This window comes from Camarhynchus parvulus, chromosome 4, assembly GCF_901933205.1.
Source record: "Camarhynchus parvulus chromosome 4, STF_HiC, whole genome shotgun sequence".
Classification (NCBI taxonomy): Eukaryota; Metazoa; Chordata; class Aves; order Passeriformes; family Thraupidae; genus Camarhynchus; species Camarhynchus parvulus.
Genome location: NC_044574.1, coordinates 2,582,369 through 2,601,641, shown reverse-complemented (window position 1 = coordinate 2,601,641; position 19,273 = coordinate 2,582,369). Strand labels below are relative to the sequence as shown.

Genomic DNA, 19,273 nt, shown 5'->3' with positions numbered 1-19,273 from the left:
ACATTTACATTCACTTGGATGCTGACATAGTCTCACAAACCAAACCATTTTCATGCTTCTTTTCCTCAATCCATGTAACTGCAACATCCTCACAGGTTTTGTCTTTCAGGACTTTTCCCCCAAAAATCAGTTTTGTAGATGGTTTTAATTCTCCAATAGATTTAAGAGCTAATTCCCACCATGCAATTTCTTCTGTACTCTAAGAAATAGAAGAAGAACTCTAAGAATTGAAGGAGAAACGCTTCAATGTTATTTTAATTCTTATTTAAACAATAGGAATTTAAAATTTGCCCTAAAGAATTGTGCCTTTCAAAGAGTGGGAACTTTCCACAGAAAGACTGGATGTACAGAATGCCAATTTCTCCTGCTGTGCCAGACAAGTGACAATTCTTTTCAGGAGTTTTATCATGGAAACAAACCTTCAAGAAGAGGAATTTTACCTGTTCCCTTCAACTCTCTCTCCCCTGCCCTGGTCTGCTAAATCAGAATGGGGAAAAGCTCCATGCCAAGCTCATGGAAGAGCTGGATCTCTACAGTGATGAACTCTGAGGCAGGAAATGGGTTTGATTTTCTTGAATGCAAGTTTCAAGCCAGACATGAAATCCACTCTGTTCCATTCTCCCAGTGAAATCACCAAAGCTTCCCAACTGCAAGGTTTGCCATTGACACTGTGTGGCTACTTGGGAAATTCTTATCAGAAGAAACTCCAAAGCAAAATAGAAATAATCTCCAGCAAAGGCTGAGCCTCTGCCTTCAATTGCTTCTGCACTTGAGGAGAAAAACAGTGTGAAAGGAGTGCAGGCTGCTGCTGCTAAACACTACACAGTACCAGGACTAGTAACACGTTAGTAAGTTAAAAATAAAACAGAAATGGAACTTGTCTTTCCTAGAATTATGGAAAGAACAAGTTTAAACAGCACTCCAGCATCAATTCACTATTTTTTTTATGTAGTCTTTAGTATTTGTTTGGTGTCTTTGTCACGGAGACAAGAGGAAGCAGCAAGGTAAGGTCTATTTATTGACTACTGCAAAGCACAAGCAGCACCTTGGTTAGTGTTTAAAAACAGCCAGGAAATGTCAAGAATGCACTTTTAGAAACTGCTTGGGCAGTTCTCCTCTAAGCTGTGATGCACAGTTTGATCACAAACAGAAGCAGTGCTACCAACTCCAAAAACTCTAACTGCTGGAACTTACTTTTATCAAATCAGCTGCAAGGCATAATTAAAAAATTGGAGTGTTACAATTTTACAGGTAGGTCTGAGAAATGATTCCCATGTTTGTTGAAGTCTGGAGCACACACATTTACTATGAAACCAAACTATTTCCAAAGGTCAGTGACTTGGCTCTGTGACCATTTCCTCCCCACCCTGGCTCTGCAGTAACCCAGGATATCAGATTTTAACACTTGCAATGCTTTGGTTTCCGTGCTTTGTCATTCCCTTCCCCATTTCAGGGATTGTTTCCTTTCAATTCCATATTTGAAACCTGTAAAGTCTTTTTAAACATCCAAAAGTAGTGGCAGAATCAATAACCCATGAGATGCACATCTCCATTTTTAATCTGACGTACTACAAGATTGCAAAAAAGAGAATTATTCAGAGGACAACTGACTGTCCAAATGTTACAAAGCCTTTAACCAAAATATTTATATTTACACAAACTTTATTTATTCTTCTAGGAGCTGAACTTCTACTGGAGCTGAACTTCTGTTGATATTCTATATAATTAAATATCCACTAGAAACCAAGTGCTATCCTGATAAACCAAACAGCACTTCCAGGTTCCTCCAAGATGGATTATTAAGCAATTTTATGGGATTTAAGTGGCTTTTAACCATCACAAATCACTAATTATTATAAAAGTGATACCAAAAATTGACATATCTGCTCTTAAATGTGTTCAAATATTTCAAAGCACACCTGTGTTCCATGTAGCAGCTCAGAGGCTCCACGCAGGTGTTGATTGTTCCAATGATGAAAGAAGATTTCACATCTGGGTCAGGATGAGTCTGCAGAGCTTGCACAACATCAATAACATCAGTGTACCTGCAAGAATCCAAAAGGAAAAATGGGTTCAGAGAACCAGAACAGTTCCCTACTCAGGAAGAAATTGATGGCTTGGAGGAAAACTAGATTTCCAAAAGAACTACCAAAAGAGATGGAAAGCAGCTCAGAGCTTGGCAGATCCAAACAAATTAAGCAAATCCAGCAAATAACCTGACTGGTAGTTACATTAAAATTAAATTATTAACAATCCAGAGAAAAACAGTGTAAACCTTGCACTGAACAACTGGCAGCTTGCAGAAAGCACAAAAAGCACAATATAACACAAACATTTTATGCCTAATGCCAAGTAAATGAAGCACAAATTGAGTTAAAAAATGAATAAAATAACAGCCTCTCTCAGTTATCAGCATCCCAATTTAAATATGTTTCTACCATTAATGCATCCATTTTTTATCAGGACTTCCACCACTGCTGCATTTTATCTCTGTATGACATCAAGGCTTAGGTGAACCTGAGTTTTCATTTCAGGTATTTATTTCTCAGCCAGTTACAAACTTTTATCTACAAACTTTTATTCAGTTATCAGTTGAATGGGATATTTAGAGAACTCCAGCTCCTCTAAAGTAACTAACACCTAACTATCCATAAAGAATTAAAAACTTCCAATTATCTGTTCCTGAAGCCAGTGCTGCTACCAGAGTATCAGTTATTTTGCCCATCAATTGATTTAACACCATCCCTACTAATTACACAAAAAAAAAAATCAATCTGGCTCCAAAATGGAAAAAATGATGGTTTTTAGCACTATCAGAATGGACCATAATGAAGAAAATGCTGAGCTCCATTTGTACATCCTCAGTGAGAAGGATGAAGTGGAAATCACAGCAGCCAAGTCAGGGTACTGCCTCCCTCACGCTGGTTTGTGTCACCTTCTTAATGACTCAGAAGATGATCCTGGTTCTCAAATGCTACATTGGAGATGGAAATGTCAAACACAGGTAGGTGGCTCAGTCTTCACCTTTATCCCACAAGGAAAATGGCATTTATCCAAAACACATCACTAAGTCCTCCTCTGTTATCACCTGCTCTATCAGGCAACAAGATTTTTGACAGTTTGAACTCTGCTGGCAGTTCTGGAGTCAGAATCACAGAACAGTTTGGTTTGGAAAGGACCTTTAAAGGTCACCTTAGTTCAACCTCCTGCAACAACCAGGGACATCTTCCACTACCCCAGGCTGCTCCAGCCTGGCCTTGGGCACTGCCAGGGATCCAGGGGCAGCCACAGCTTCTCTGGGCACCCTGTGCCAGGGTCCCACCACCCTCACAGCCAGGGATTCCTTCCCAATATCCCACCCAAATCTCCCCTTTCTCAGTGGGAGCCATTCCCTGTGTCCTGTCCCTCCAGGCCTTGTCCCCAGTCCCTCTCCAGCTCTCCTGGATCCCCTTCAGGCCCTGCAAGGGGCTCTGAGCTCTCCCTGGAGCCTTGTGAGCACCTCCAGTTCTCCCAGCCTGGTTTCAGGGCAGAGGGGCTCCAGCCCTGGAGCAGCTCTGTGGCCTCCTCTGGACTCTCCAGCACCTCCAAGTCCTTCTGCTGTTGGGATCTAAGAGCTGGGACAGCTCTGCAGGTGGGATCTCACCTGAGCAGGGCACAGGGGCAGAATCCCCCCTCCCTTGCTGCCCACACAGAGGGGTTCTGGGCTGTGAGTGCACCCAGACCATGGAAGGAAAGCTGAGGACACCTTTTTTACAGGAGCAACAAAACCAACAGGGACAGAAAAGCTGAGTTTGGTCCATATATAAACCAGAATTGCCTTATTCTGCACAACAGTCCTAAAAATTTGGATTCTTTACCCTTGCAGCACCACCAGGAGCCTGTTGTTCTTCCCAGTGGGCTTCCCAGTGCTCTTCAGGGTGGACTGATGGACCCCAAGGTTCTGCTGGGCCTCCAGGAGCCCGGTCAGGAAGCGCTGGAAGTGGGAGGCGCTGAAACACTGCGGGCTGTCCATGGTCTGCCGATACACAATCCACCTGGGGCACACACAGGGAGCAAGGCAGGTCAGGAGCTGGCACACAACAGCTCTGTTTTCTCCCTATTGTCCTAAATTGAAGGCAATCTGTATTATATTTGCCATCTGTTAGAGGTGGGGCAGTTATCTTCTGTTCATTGGGCAGTTTGCTTTATCTCTTCCACAGCCAATCCTCCCTCCGGGGAGATATCTGCTGTTCATGGACCGTGAATTATTAATTATGTTTGTGGTGGTGCTCACAGGGGTCCCAGGATGAGGGAAGAGATGAGAATTTTGACTCTGTGTTTCAGAAAGCTGACTTATTATTTTATGATATATATTATATTAAAACTATACTAAAAGAATAGAAGAAAAGATTTCATCAGAAGGCTTAAAAGGAAAATAATAGAATGATAATAAAATCTTGTGACTGACCAGAGAGTCCAAGGCAGCCAGACTGTGATTGGCCATTAATTAAAAACAACCACATGAGACCAATCACAGATGCACCTGTTGCATTCCACAGCAGCAGATAATCATTGTTTACATTTTGTTCCTGAGGTCTCTCAGCTTCTCAGGAGTAGAGATCTTAACGAAAAGATTTTTCATAAAATATGTCTGTGACATGTGTTCTCTTAATGGGTCATTAATTATTAATTATCTTCTGTTCATGGGCCAGTGAGTGTCCCTGCATGGCTGATAAAATTCCATCATCCCATCGGGAGATGCGCTGCCCAGGGGAGGAGCCAAGCATTCCTACCTGGATACAATCTGAGGTTTGGGACACCAGAACAGCCTTTCCACTGGATTCCCAGAGGAACAGCTGCCTTTTCCACTGGATCTTCAGAGGGAGCCCAGGCCCATCTCCAGCAGCCCTGGAGCTGCAGAGGAAAACTCCCCCCTTGTGCAGGATCCCTGCTCCAGCAGAACCACAGCTGGCACTGCAGGAGGGCTGAGCCACCATTCCAACTGGACTGCTACCAAAGGGTGTCAGGTTGTATTCTGACTCTCTCAAGGGTTTTTCTTTTGTAACATTGTATGTATTTTGGGCTTTTTTTTCCCTTTTCCTAATAAATTACATTTCTGATTTGGAGTGTCTCACTGGTCTTGCTTTCAAAGCAGAACACCTATTTTCAAGCAACAGACCAAAATGAAGTTTGACAAGGCCAAAGATTTCACATCTCTCATCATGATCTCGTTCCACGTGGGGAATGGGAATTTATTTGGCTTTCTATCATTTCCAGCATATGCACATTCTTTACATGGCTGCCAAAGGGGTTTGTGGGTGTTTTTTGTTGTTTTTCAATAAAACAACGTTCAGCAGCTTTTTTCAAAGCTGTACATCATATGAGTAATTCTGATCACTGGCAGTGATGCAGTAAACAAAAATTAGACAAATCCAATTCAAGACTCTGGGCATGAAAATATTTCACTGCAAAAATGGAAAGTAACAATGACATTTGCAGGAAAACACGAGGAGATGTGTTATTACACAACCTTCAAAAGTCACCTTACATGTTTGCCCTATAACAGAGCCACAAAACTGTTCTGAATCAACTCGGTAAAATCAAGACATTGAGTTAAAAGTAAAAGAACAGCGCAGAACATGGCTAAGATTAAATGCTAAGGTGTTTGGCTGTAAGAATTAAAAGGGTAAGATTTTTTTTTTTTATTTTTCAGATGCTCTATCAAGACACAGACTGGCAAATTCCTATAGCAGATTCATCTCATTGCCATATAACAGATGTCCTGAATGCACCTCAAATCAGGTTAAATTAAAAACAATGCTGTGGGGCAAGGACTGCTAGTACAGTCTTTTCTCAAAAAACAACCAAAAAAACATTTTAAAATCACTACAGATCAATAAATGGAAGCTCTTCACCACATGGAATAAGCAACAAAGAAATCTCCTGTGCTGTTTTTCTGTCTAAATGTATAGATTTAAGGGTGAATCTACCTGGCAGTCTGAAATTATGTTTAAAAACCACCAAATGAAACAGTGATAATTATTTTTTGCCTTCATGCCAAGATGTTTTTTGGTGATCAGTGTAAGCAGAGCTGCACCAACCTCCCATGCTCCTTGGTGAAAGTAACAAGGAAAGAACAGAGGTCGCTGGAACGGCACCCGGGCAGCCCAGTGAGGATGGTGATGATCACCTGCAACACAGGAACAGGACAAGGCAAGTCTAAACACAAAATAACCACAGAAACACTGGTGCAGACACCAAAAAGGCTGTTTTCTATGATTCATATAGATTTTTCTTTTTTTTAAAGAAAATCCACAGTTAACCAACCTTAAAATCAGATTTTAAAACATTCCTAAGGGTTTATTATCAGAATGGTCTCTGAACCAGACCCCAGCAATATTGCAAGGAAAGATTATATTCCTGCTGCTTTGGCTTTGTTTTCAGCAGATTTCAAAAGCTGGGAAGCTGCAAGGAAATATTTTCTCTGAAAATGCTATTTAAAGCCCACCTTAAACTGGACAATTGTTATTGCCCCTATAGAGAAAGGATTGTTATACAGATAATATCAGCAAATGTTAAATACCATGTGCTGCCTCTATGCTATTTAAAGGACTTTTATGTTCCAGAGAACAATTCAGTTAAATTATTCAGCAATTCATAAAAACAAGCTGCCTGCTTTAGGGCAAAGTCTCTCTGGACATGAGAGAAAACACTTCACTTAAAGATCTACACCTCATTTTCTGCCTCTTATTCATCAGGTTGAAAGGCCATTTGCACTTCCAAAAGATTGTTTAAATGGAAAAGAATTAAGTATTTAACCAGAAAAAAAAAAAACCAAAAAACTGGTGTTAGTGGAGAAGGAGGCAGAGCATCGCTGAACAGGATTAGTATTTTATCACACTACAACAGAACTACTGACAGAATATTCCAAATATTCTATATGAGGGCTAGAAATTATTGTGGAGTTGTTTCCTTACCTTATCACCTTCTGCTTTGCTGTCAGAAATGGTTTCTGACTGTTGGAGAAGGACAGGAAGATGTGTCCTCATCACTGGCTTGGTGCTGACACTGCTGACTGTGAAGTGCTGCACAAACCTTCCAAAAATAAAAGGTTTATTTCCTTACAATTGACAGCAAAAGATTTCATCCACATAAATAGCTGGGAAATTACTAAAACAAGAGTATGAAAAGGTCAAGCTAGAGAGGAAATAATTTATCTCAGAATGAAAACATCCTAGTGTAAAGAGAGAATTATTTAAGAAACATTTTTAGATGGCTATCACATCTACCAAAACAGTTTTGTCTCATTTCTGACAGAATGAATCCCTTGGACACCAAAGTAATTTCTCACCTCTCCAATCCTGGAATGGCAGCAGACAGTTTCAGCTCCCTGCATCTTTCCCCAGAAGCAAAAGAGGCATTGAAGAGCTTCTGAACACTGGAATGCCTAAAAGAAGAAAATTAATTAATTAGTTAAAGGAGAAACCTAAAATTTTCTCTTCTTTAAACAAAGCGGGCTCATATTAAATGGTACAATAAAAAAACAATGTGAGTGTTGCACTAAGAATGCACCATTTTTTAAATTATTATCAGAATTTTATTATTATTATTAAAACCAATAAATAACAGCATTTTTCTGATTGCAGCTTCTGTGTAATTGCACTGCACTAGCAGGAACTTACAGCCTCTTTTGTTCCTCAGACAGGAATTCTTCTGGGACAACCCTTAAAGATAATCCTGAGCTTGTCTGGTTATGCCATGAAGAGAAAACCTGGAATAAATCAGATCTATGCATGAGTGTCATTATTTTCCCAAATTTGCTGTGGATTTGTTTAGGAATTGGTTTTGCTCACCTAAAAAAAAACAAACACATTTTCACAAGCCATTAGATATTACACAACAAAGGTTTTGCTGCAAGGGAAGCTGTGGCTGCCCCATCCCTGGAAGTGTCCAAGTGTTGGATGAGGCTTGGAGAAACCTGGGAGAGTGGAAGGGGGTGTGGAATGAGATGAGCCTTGAGGTCCCTTCCAATTTTAAAATTCAAATCCACTGATCAGATTTTGCAACCTTTTCTTTGGCTAGACTGGAAGAGCTTTAGGAATTTACTGATATGGCCTCGTTTTCCCTGATAGAAATGTAGGTGTTTATAGCCCTACAGAAGGAACTGAATTAATTCAAGTCTCTTTGAAACACTGTTGTAATTTTCATGAGGTGAGATTGCAGCAATCATTACTCAAAATTGAAGAAAAAACTCTGTTCCCTCCCAAAAGAAAAGGAAACCCTTCGTTTCTCCAGGGAATGTTCTGGCTCCCATCCAATTGCTCCAGCCAAGACACATTAATCTGAATGGCACTGGGAACCTAGAAATCAGGTTCAGATGAATCACAAAATCCTGTCAGTGTTTGGAATTTCCCTTCTTTTCATAAGTAAAGGCAACAGCCATTGTCATTTTTCACAATAACTGTCTGCAAGACAAAACAACTGGGGGGGACACGACTGCTTTCCATTAAAAACTCAGCATCCCAAACACAAGGGTAGGAGATAAAAACCATCAAAATAAAATATACTTTTGATATTAACAAAGGCAATATTGCTCATGCAGAAGGATCCACACAACTAAAGAAATAACCACTTCAAAACACACAGAAGGGACTCAAAGAAACGCGTGGGAGGGATGGAAAAAAGGAATGGTCAAGGGAAATTTGTGTTCTGTAAGAGTCAAAGGGTTGGGGATAAAGTGAAAACATAGGTCAGGCTAGCAAGTGTTAGCAATATAGAAATATATCAGGCCCATAAGAAATATATCAGAACCTTTTGTATAACTTAAGGAAAGTGTAAAAAAAAAGTTGCTGTGGCATCAAAGAAAAAAAAAGAGAGAAATCAACACATCCCAAAGCCTAAGTAAATTTTCCTCCTGCACCCTTTAGAGCGAGGATGGGAAAGGCATCACCTCATCCTGCACAGCAGATTTCACCTCTGTGGGCTCAACATCTCAGTTTTTAACAAACCCAGATTTGGGTAACAGGGCAGTTGCAATTCCCTAATCCCAGGAGGCTTGGAATAATCCAAGTAAAGCTCCAGTGAGTGAGGTATCAAGCCAGATAATTGAGAAGAGTAGAAGCAGCATCTAAATTTTAGTGAATCTTTGTAACCTGCAAGCACACAGACTTTCAGAAAGAATTTTGGAGGAAATCAATAAACACCTGAAGGAAACTACTGACAAAATACAATATATTTCCATGATTTGCACAATCAGGTAGAGTCAATTTGATGAAGAGTTTTGTTCATGAGAGAACATCCTGAAGACAAAAGATTTGTTTTATTTGCTTGAGCAAAGCAACTGGTGTGGTGCCAAATGAGAAACTTTAACTGCCCAAACTGAACCTCAGTGTGGAACTGTTCACCAAAAAAATTAACTCAAAGGAGGACAGGAATAAATAGCCCTGAGAAAAAACAATACAGGAAACAAACACCCTCATCTCAGATAATACAAACAGTTTGGATATCTACAGCCAAAAACCAGATCAAAAGAAAAGCATTACAACTATCAGAAGAAAAAAGAACATTTTATAGGCATAGATTGAAAAGAATCTGGTTTTGTTTTATTAGGCCAAATAAAGCAGAAAGAATAGATCTGAGATTTGTGAGTATCTCGAGGATGTGTTCTGGTAGAGAAAAGAAAAATAAAACAGATATAGAAGTAGAATTAATAAAATAGGCTGAAAATTCAAATACAAACAAACAACAGATTGCCAGCCATTCAGAGTGGAACAGTGGGAGGAATTTAAACACTTAAGATAAAAGGAAGAGACATTTTATGGGACCATTAATGTGACCAGTGGGAACTACTCACTGAGCTAGGTGGTCTTTTCCAAGTCAGTGTGATGAGCACATCCCAAAAACCCTTGTGAAGCCCTAAAATCTCCAGGCTCATTTCCTCAAAAGCACTATTGTTATAAAGTTGGGTTTATTAAAAGCCTCTGCAGCACAATGCAAGAAGCCAATCTACTTAGGGAATAATACAATGCCATATGGGAGACTGAAAAACTTTAACTCCACTTCCCCGGGGATCAAGATCCAAATGTGTCTGACCACAAAAACACACAATGGAACCTCTGCCACTCCATACAATCCCTGCAGCAAATTAGACACCAGAACTACATTGAAATGCAGCTCAGAAAAGGAGATTTTAGAGCCCTGGCTGCCTCCAGAAGGCAAAGTGAAAGCACATGGGAGCATTAAACACAACGAGCAGCACCAGCACTGGAAATTCTTACAGAAATTTGAGTTTTTCTCACACATCTTAAACACACACACAGCAATTATGTGGTTTCTCCCCCACCCCAACCAAACTTTTTCCCCTTTACCTGTGAATAAAAAGCTTTATAAATCTTTCTTTTGGGGAAAAGTGCAATCATCAGAAAGTTGTTCTGGGTGTGGAATTCAATGGGGAGATGAGGAAGCAGGGAACTTTTGAAGTCTATAAAGACAGCAGCGACAATGCTGTTGGAATCCTGGAAAAGAAAGAAACAGGACAAGTAAATAATTAATATTTTCTACTTTGTATGGCACAGAGGTGGAGCAGGAGGGGTGGAGCACAAATATCTGCAGTTACTGGAGATATCACAAACTCAAAATAAAGGATCTGAGTTTGAGTGAAGCACTAAACTTTTGTCCTGAAAACAAAGCTTAAATTTTAATATCTTCTCTTGTCCACACCAAAATCTAGACCCTTCCTCTGCTACTGCTTCAAACAACAACTCTTTGTCTAAACTCACATCTCCAACACAGACAGCACACGAAAAATGAATTAAATGCCACCTAAAAAGGTGACAAGGGAGGCTGAAGCCTTCAGGTTGTGTTTCTCTCAGAAGAACTGAACTCGGGTTCAATTTTTTTCTGAGAAAATACTGATTTTTGGGGGTTATTTTTTTAGTTTGTTTTGGGATTTTTTTCCCCAGAGTGGTGGCTGATGTCCCATCCCTGGAAGTGCTCAAGGCCAGGCTGGATGGGGCTTGGAGCAACCTGGGAAAGTGGAAGGAGTTCCAAGGCTGGGGGTGGAACAAGATGGTTTTTAAGGTCCCTTCCAACCCAAACCATCCCATGACTGTGGAATCCAGGACAGGATTTTATATACAAATCTGCAGGATGCTGAAGTGTTTTATATTCGAGCCCTTTTCACTTATAACCCCTTTCAGATTAAAGTTTTAGAAAATCAGAACAATTTAGAAGCATGAAGCATTTCTGGGAAATGGGAATTCAATTATGTAGGGCTCAAATCAGAATTTTTAGTGGCATCCCCTTCACTTTCAATAGAAATGGGCAAAGAACTCACTGTACTCATTGTTGAGAAGAAAAAGCTCAAGTTGGGGAACTGTTACATAAGAGTTGGTATCAGCTCAGAGACATTTGCAAACAGAATCTCTCTGCTTTGCTGAGTGAGGGATTAATCATAAAAATAATCCTCTCAAAGTCACTGAGGTCACTGAAGAACATACAAAAATATTCTCCTCAAAGAGAACAATTTCTTTTAAGAGAAAATGGCTTTTGGAACAGAATCCACAGATCCTGGATTCTTTAGGATGGTTTAGAGATTTCCTGAGAAGTGACTTTAAGGCCAACTCATCCACGCTGCTGTCAGCACGAGAAGTGTCCAACAAAATCTGCTCCTGGAAAACATTTTGGGCTCCACAAATTGAAAAAAGCTGAAAAGCAGCAGCAGCAGCAGCAGCAATAATCCCCACGGACACGAGGTTGAAAGGAGCCAGCTCCAAGTTTTACAAGATGTGCATGTCATTGTGAAATCTAAATATTGCTTGGTAATATTTGTTTCCTTGATGAATGGCCAGAATCTCCCCTGCCCTGCATGAGTGCCAGGGATTTCAGGAGTTCAGGGGCAGCTCAATGCCCAGTTCCTCACAGCACAGGAACAGAATTCCAGATATTTTCAAGTTAAAAAGGAGAATATCTCACAGGCATCATGCTAAAGCTGCTAAAAAAACCTGCATTTTGCATCACTTCAAAGTTTGCTATCTTTTATTTTAATCAGAACATTAAATTCTCCTTTTTCTTTTCCATCCATATTACTGCAGGAACTTTTGGAAAGAGCAACCAACGAGTCCCTTGGTTCTCCTGTCACTTCTTAACAGTTTCAAAACCCTCCACCCTCATATTCTGCCAAGTCAGTAGAACAATAATACACTCCCTGTCAAGGCTTAGCTTCACACAAAAATCTGGCATCATTTCAAGAATGATGGCCAGGTCCCAGAAATAGCAACTTTTATGAAAGTGAGTGTCTTGACTCAAACAATCCCAGGAAGGTCAGTGTTAAAATAGCTTCTGAAACGAGGGGCAATCAATCTGATGTCCAAGAAAAGGCAGCTAAGGTAAGACTCTCTGAGCTGCTGTGTTTTCATCTCAATTGAATTCCATTTTTATTGTATTTTACTGGTTTCCTGTATTGTGGGATGAAATCACCCAGCACAATGCTGAGGGAGGTCACTGAATAAATGGGGAATACTGTACCTGAACAAAAGGGAAACCAAAGGAAACTGATTTTTTTCCCCCCAGTGTTTAGGACACAGTAACCAACACAAAAAATCTCTTTTCCACCCTGAAGAAGTGATGGCTAACACAGTGTTTCTGCCTTGAGGTGGACAGAGCTGAGTTGCCATCATTAACCTCTCAATTGCCACTGCTCTGGTGGCCAAGTGAGAGATTCAAATATATTTTTAATAAAGGCAGAATTTCACCATCCATGACTTCACCACACCTTGAACTCTTCTCTATCCATCCCTTCACCCTGTGGGATGTTTAATGAATGTCATGTTGTGTCATTTTTCTTTTAACAAAAAGCAGTTTTCACACTGTTAACAACACATTGCTAACTGCAATACAAAATTCTCTCCTCCTTATTCACTAATTTCAGTTAATCAGCACCAAAACTGCAGTGATTTGCATCAGTTATTACAGTTGTACAGACACTTAAAACTTAAATCTAAACTTTGTACCCAACAGAATCATTGTTAAAAATTGATGGAAACTTAAGAAAAAAGAGACAAAATACTCACCCCATCATAGAGAGAAATGGAGCTCATGTGGTTCTTGGGAATGGAAATGCTGCCATGGTGGGGATCACAGAACAGAATTCCATCAGAAAAGAAATACAGTTTGCCTAGAATTTAAGGAAAAATAATTGTATGAGGTATAAATCAACTTTTCAGCTTCTCATGATCACTGTCTTGTCTTCCTGAGGAAGAAATCTATGTTCCTGCAGGATTTTGTTGTATTTAACAAGCAGTAGATTTGATTTGGGATAATATTTAGTGATATTTATTTTATTTTTATTAAATAAAAATATTTCTTTTATTTTTGGATAATATTTACAACTATTCAGTCTTTACTGGATCTCACTACCAAGGGCAGGATTCATGACTACAACTGCATCTGAGATTATCTGACCCCACAGAAACACTTATCATAAATATTCTGAGGCACCTTTTTTTTAATTAAAAGCAAAAAGTTCCATCCTGCCAAACTTCAAACTTCCAGAAATATAAAATTGACAATACAAGAACTTCAGTAAAGATTGCATCCAAAACAACTGGAAATTTAAATAATGTAAAAAACTGAAGCATAAAAATGTTTAAATAGAAAATTTAACATTAAGTTTAATTTAAACTTAAAAGAAATAATTTTAAATTAGGCTTTTAAATTAAAATTTACTTAATAATTAACTTTTTTGGAGCAACCTGGGTCAGTGAAAGGTGTCCCTGCCCAGGGCAAGGGGTTGGATCTAAATGTTCCAACCCAAACTATTCCATGAATTTTATGCACCTTTTGCACCTCACAGTGCCAGGCTACAGGGCTGCAACCTCAGCAGAGCCCAGATTTGAGCCCAACAAATTGGGGAACAAAATCAGCTTCACTGTCATGTCATGAAAAAAATTTCATGTTCCTTGCAGTGTTTCCTAATGGTCTTCATAGCATCTATTTGTAACTCTCCAGCTCAAGAGTTGGTAAAACACTGAACTTCAGAAATCTCAAAAAAAAATTTTTAAAAATTTAAAAAAGAAAAAATTGCTCCTTTGGAGGCACACAGAGCCAGTTTTAACAAAAGAAAAAAAAATTAAAATAAAATAAAATAAAATCCAGAGTTCTCCAGTTATTTACTGAGTGAACAAGTGCCCACAGCACTGCATTGCAAAACAGCAGAACATCCCACTCTGCATTAACCTCTTCTCTTTGAAATCTGATCAATTAGAGCCAAAGCAGCTGCCCTGATGTGAGGGTTGCTGTTTAATTGCCTTGCACATCATTATTTATCCTCCACACTCCGGGGCAAAGACAATAAAGCTGAAGGTTCTCCTCTAAATACTGTCAGCAGCAAGCACTTAATGTCAGATATTCAGCACCTCCTGCTGCACATCAGCACTGTGACAGCAGCACCTTCTCTGTAGAAAATATATATAGAAAATATACAGGAATATATTATAGAATAGAATTATATATTACAGAATATATAGAAAATTACTTAAAAAGAATCTATGCATTCAGGGCACAAGGAGGGAGGGAAATCTACCAGTCCTATCAGATTATTTTCAGTCTTATTCCTGGGATATTCATGTTGTTTAAGTTCTTGAAGGAAAAGGCACCAAAAAAACAGGAATAATCCAAGACTGCTGTCAGGGATGTTGTGTCAAAAAGCTGTAACTGGATTGGATCTGAGAAGGACCAAATTCAGGCATTTTTCTGTGCCACACTGAGCAGCTGGGCTGACAAATTCTGAATTCCTGAGAGAAAATGGCAGTGGCAGAAACCTGGAACATGTCAGCTCCAGGAGGAGGCTTTGGGAGGAATATTTGCCTTCTCCTCCTGAGCTGGGAACCCACAGAACTTCTGCAATGGCCAATCCTTCCAACCTCATCTTTCAAGAGACAGAAAAGGCAGAAAACATCTGGCAGCACATCTGGCAAGGACAGGAGGAGCTTGTTTGGGCATTTTTGAAGGTGAGCTGTGGGGAAAAGCCTCCTCCCACCAAAAGTCTGCAAAGCCCAAAGCTCTGCAGGAATTCTCCTTCCAGGACTTCCAGGCAGAGGTTGGGGCCAAAAAAAAAATGGAATTAAAAACAAGAGACATGGAAAGGCAAATTGGAAGTTTAAGATGATGGCACAGTTTGGCTCACCAGAGTGTGAATCTCACAAGCTCTCTCCTGTTTAAAAACCCACCAAAACAAGAAAAAGCAAGCAAAAAAGAAAACCACCCAACTACATCTCACCTTCTGCAGGCGTGGCCTGTGGGTTGCTGGAACAGATATAAATTCCATCACCCCCAGTGAGTAAAGTGCCCAGGAAAGATTTGTCCTCCTAAACAGGAAAAACCAAACAGCAACATCACACACTGAATCAAGGACCAAACCAAGCAGGAATATTTTCTCTTGCTTTTGCTCCAAGAGAAAATATTTAATTTTCAAACAGCATCAGTCAAGAACTTTTGAAAGAGTTTTATCCTGCATGGACCAGGGAAAGAGAGCAAGGCAAGAGTATCATTTTTAAAAGCCTTCCCCCCGTTTTGGTTTTGCCAGCAGCAATGAAGTTACAAGTTATTGTCACAACCACAAGGCTGAGCTTTTTGTTTTTACTTTGTCCATCTACTGAGCTAAAACATGAAAATAAATCTATTTATAATGAACATTCCTGGGAACCACAAATTGCACCACAAATGTGAAACTCATGTGATTTAAGATGTTTCCAGATTCCAAACTCCTTTTTTTTTTCCTAGTGCTTAGAGTGTTTTCCTTTAGACATTAGCATGCTAATTAAGTTAAAAGAAAGTTGCATCAAGTTTTAGGGGTTTTTGGAGACACATGAGCTCCATGAGTAATGTTTAGTGAGACTTCCATGAAATCATAGTTTTATTAGGATTCTTTCTGCTCTTGGGTTTTATGATTCTTTGAAATAAAGAAAGCCTCAAACTTTTACACACAATATATTATTTTGTATGTGCAAGTTAGAAAAAGACAAGGCAGAACAGGCAAGTCTTGTAGAAGACAAGTAACACACATAATAAAAAGAGAGTCTGGTAGTGGCTCAAGTTTTTCAAATACTGGTCCATCAACGTGTAACTTTTTTAGTTTAAGAAAAATATTTAATTTTACCTTTAATACTTGCTGTGCCTTTTCAGAGAGTTTCACATCACTGTCTTCAACCTGCAGCCAGAAAGAGCTTCCATTTGAATTGTGATTTATACAAATAAAGCAAGTCTAACACTAAATAAAAAGCATTAAAAAAGCTTTGAGACCAACAAGAACCTCAGGTACCACAGACAGAAGAAGCCTTGAGCCCAGAATGTTCCAAAAACAATTTTTTCCTCTTAATACTGTGTTACCATGGGATCAAAATAATTTCTTGCACCACATTCTCCCCATTAAATTGCTTTATGGACTAAAATATTATATAGATAGAAAGCATGCAGTTTTATTGTTTTATTACTGCTCAAGCTTGCATTGCCAAGGGCAATGCCCAGCTTTGTAATATTCTTGGGAATTCTATCTCTCACACAGTGTAGGGCATCAGAAGTCTTGAATCAAACTTTTTTGGGCTGATCTACAATGCCCCACAATAAACAGAATTTTCAAAAGTCAAACTGTACACTTCAAAAGCAACCAGACCTTTAAAAAGATTAAAAACCTGACGAGGTGACAAGGAAATTATTGTTGTTGTTGTTGTTGTTGTTATTGTTATTATTGTTGTTGTTGTTGTTGTTGTTGTTGTTGTTTTGTTGTTGTTGTTGTTGCTGCTGCTATTATTGTTATTGCTATGTATTAGTATTAGTATTATATTTAATGATATTTAATTATTTTAAATAATTTTAATAATAATAATTTAAAACTCCTGCTATGCATCATGGAACCATCAGCTTAATTTTTCATTTATTGTCCAGATCTAAAAAACCAGGGTATGTTTATATTAAAACATACATACAACATTGTGTTTCAATGCTCAGGTTCCAGATTTTCCCTCAGCCAAGCCCATGCCCAGAGCAAGTTTTGCCCTGTGGATGAGCTGAGCTGAGGCTCTGTGCTCTCACTCACCAGCCAGGAAGCAAATCTTGGGATAGCTGCAGTCAGGATAACGTGCCTGGAGTTTGGATGGATGCTGCCATCTGCAGGGAAGCCACGGGAAGCAAAGCAATGGAAACAGGGAATTATTAAGTTTGGAAAACACCTCCAAGATCATTAAGTTCAACCTCTGACCTAATATCACCATGGCCACTAAACTTATACTTCAGAATGCCCAGTATGGTACTGTTAAGACTTGAAATTTCTTTAGTAAATTTGAAAATCTTATTATTTTAAGGGTTTATGAGTGTTTCAATGAAGTTTTCACAGAGAGATTCCCAGTGCTTTTGTGCTCTGACATACACAGAGCTGCTCCAGAGTTCTAAAGAAATCCTGGTTTATTCTGATCTTTCCATGGCTTCTTCCTTTGCTCTTACTGTTCCAAACCCATCAGGGTAACAGCAAAAACATCCAATGGAATTCCTTTGGCTTTCCCATCACAGCAAAGCCAACAGAAGAACAAGAGTGGTGTTGAATTTTAGAATTTTCAACATCTGATCTAATATCACCATGGCCACTAAACTTATACCACCCACATACTTCAGAATATAATGTATGTTAACTGTTAAGACTGGAAATTTCTTTAGTAAATATGAAAATCTCATTCTTTTAAGGATTTCTGAGTGTTTAAATGGAGTTTTCAGAGCTAACTCCCAGTCCTCTTCTCTTGTGCTCTGACATACACAGAGCTGCTCCAGAGTTCTAAAGAAATCCTGATTTATTCTGATCTTTCCATGGCTGCTCCAGAGTTCCAAAGAAATCCTGATTTATTCTGATCTTTCCATGGCTTCTTCCTTTGCTCTTACTGTTCCAAACCCATCAGGGTAACAGCAAAAACATCCAAAGGAATTCCTTTGGCTTTCTCATCACAGAAGGACATGAGTGGTGTTGAATTTTAGAATTTAAACTGCTCACCTTTTTCTTTGACCTGTATCTGTGATGTCAGGAAGGACTCCGAAAACACAACAGATCCCAAGCATCCTCTTCCTGTGAGCAGGTCTGGAATGTCAAACACCATCATGGATGCCTGCAGCCATCCAGCAGTTGGAGGGAAGAGAAAGAAGAACTTGAAATATTTCAATTGAAAAAGCAAAATTTGTATTTTTCAAGCATCCTAAACCAGTATTTCTACATTGTGGTTAAAGTCTGAGATCATAAATCTGTGTTAATGTTTTATTCTGAATTCTGATTTCTTGTTAAACCTGGTCCAGCATCTGAAATCTCTCTCATGTCTCCCCTTACATTTGTATTCACACAAAAATCTCAGTATAACCCAGAAAAACAGACACTTGAGCTCTATTTTCTAATAAAATAAATAAATATTATTATTTCTTACCGTTTTGATTAAACTCAGGCTGTCCTCATTATCTAATGGAGTAATTCTAGAACAACAATGATAATTAAATATTTAAAAGTTAGATCATCTTTCTGTGACTCCACAGCAACCAAAAAAGCTGTTTTGGTTTAAAACAAACACTTATTTGTGCAGGTCATTTCAGTCAATTAGTGTGGGGATTAAATAAGCACAAGTTTGTGATATCAACTAAGTTAAAAACATTTTTCAAAGGAAACTTAATGAGCTCATGCTGCTTCTACTCATTAACAGTTAATAAAAATCAGTCTGCCCAACTGCTTTTTATTCCTTTTAATGTTTTTAAGATTCCACAGAATTACAGATATGAAATCACTGAATTACCTCATACACAAAAGCACTTAGCACAACTTGTGTGAAATTATCAAACACAAGGGGTTTTACAGGAGTTCCAAGAGGAGAAAAATTTATTTATTAGTGTATGTAAATCACTGTAATTAATAACAAGATAATAATATAATTATTATTATATTTGTTAATATTAATTATTTATTAATATTATTATTGTAGTTATTGATTACATAATTATGTAATTAATAACAAGAAGTTGTAAGATAGTGATACAAACCTGCCATGGTTGTTCACAGCCTGGATTTGAAAAGCAATTTTGGAGCTGTAGAATAGAAATTGTACAGGTGAAATGTGTTTGGTTTATATTTTTAAATGGTAAAAAATAAGCAGGAATAGATTTAAAGCAAAAGAAGTGATTAAGAAAACTGGAAAATGGGATAATTATAACGATTTTTAAAGGCTGGATGCATTATGAAGTCTTGAAATCTGGCAGTCAGACAAGCTCAGTTTAA

At 38.8% G+C, this 19,273-nt stretch overlaps 1 protein-coding gene across 1 annotated transcript in view; it reads right to left on the bottom strand.

Moving 5' to 3' along the window:
- The window catches only part of C4H20orf194 (chromosome 4 C20orf194 homolog), a 74,226-nt gene that overhangs the window by 17,871 nt on the left and 37,082 nt on the right, over positions 1-19,273 (bottom strand). Inside the window, exons 15-28 of the mRNA XM_030948458.1 lie at positions 19,039-19,083; positions 18,435-18,480; positions 18,014-18,125; positions 17,072-17,142; positions 16,136-16,186; positions 15,257-15,344; positions 13,050-13,153; positions 10,347-10,493; positions 7,662-7,750; positions 7,331-7,426; positions 6,957-7,074; positions 6,081-6,169; positions 3,858-4,034; positions 1,920-2,045 (exon numbers count right to left, since the gene is read on the bottom strand). Of these exons, the coding sequence (XP_030804318.1) occupies positions 1,920-2,045; positions 3,858-4,034; positions 6,081-6,169; positions 6,957-7,074; positions 7,331-7,426; positions 7,662-7,750; positions 10,347-10,493; positions 13,050-13,153; positions 15,257-15,344; positions 16,136-16,186; positions 17,072-17,142; positions 18,014-18,125; positions 18,435-18,480; positions 19,039-19,083 (1,359 nt within the window). The remainder of the gene's footprint in view (positions 1-1,919; positions 2,046-3,857; positions 4,035-6,080; positions 6,170-6,956; positions 7,075-7,330; positions 7,427-7,661; positions 7,751-10,346; positions 10,494-13,049; positions 13,154-15,256; positions 15,345-16,135; positions 16,187-17,071; positions 17,143-18,013; positions 18,126-18,434; positions 18,481-19,038; positions 19,084-19,273) is intronic.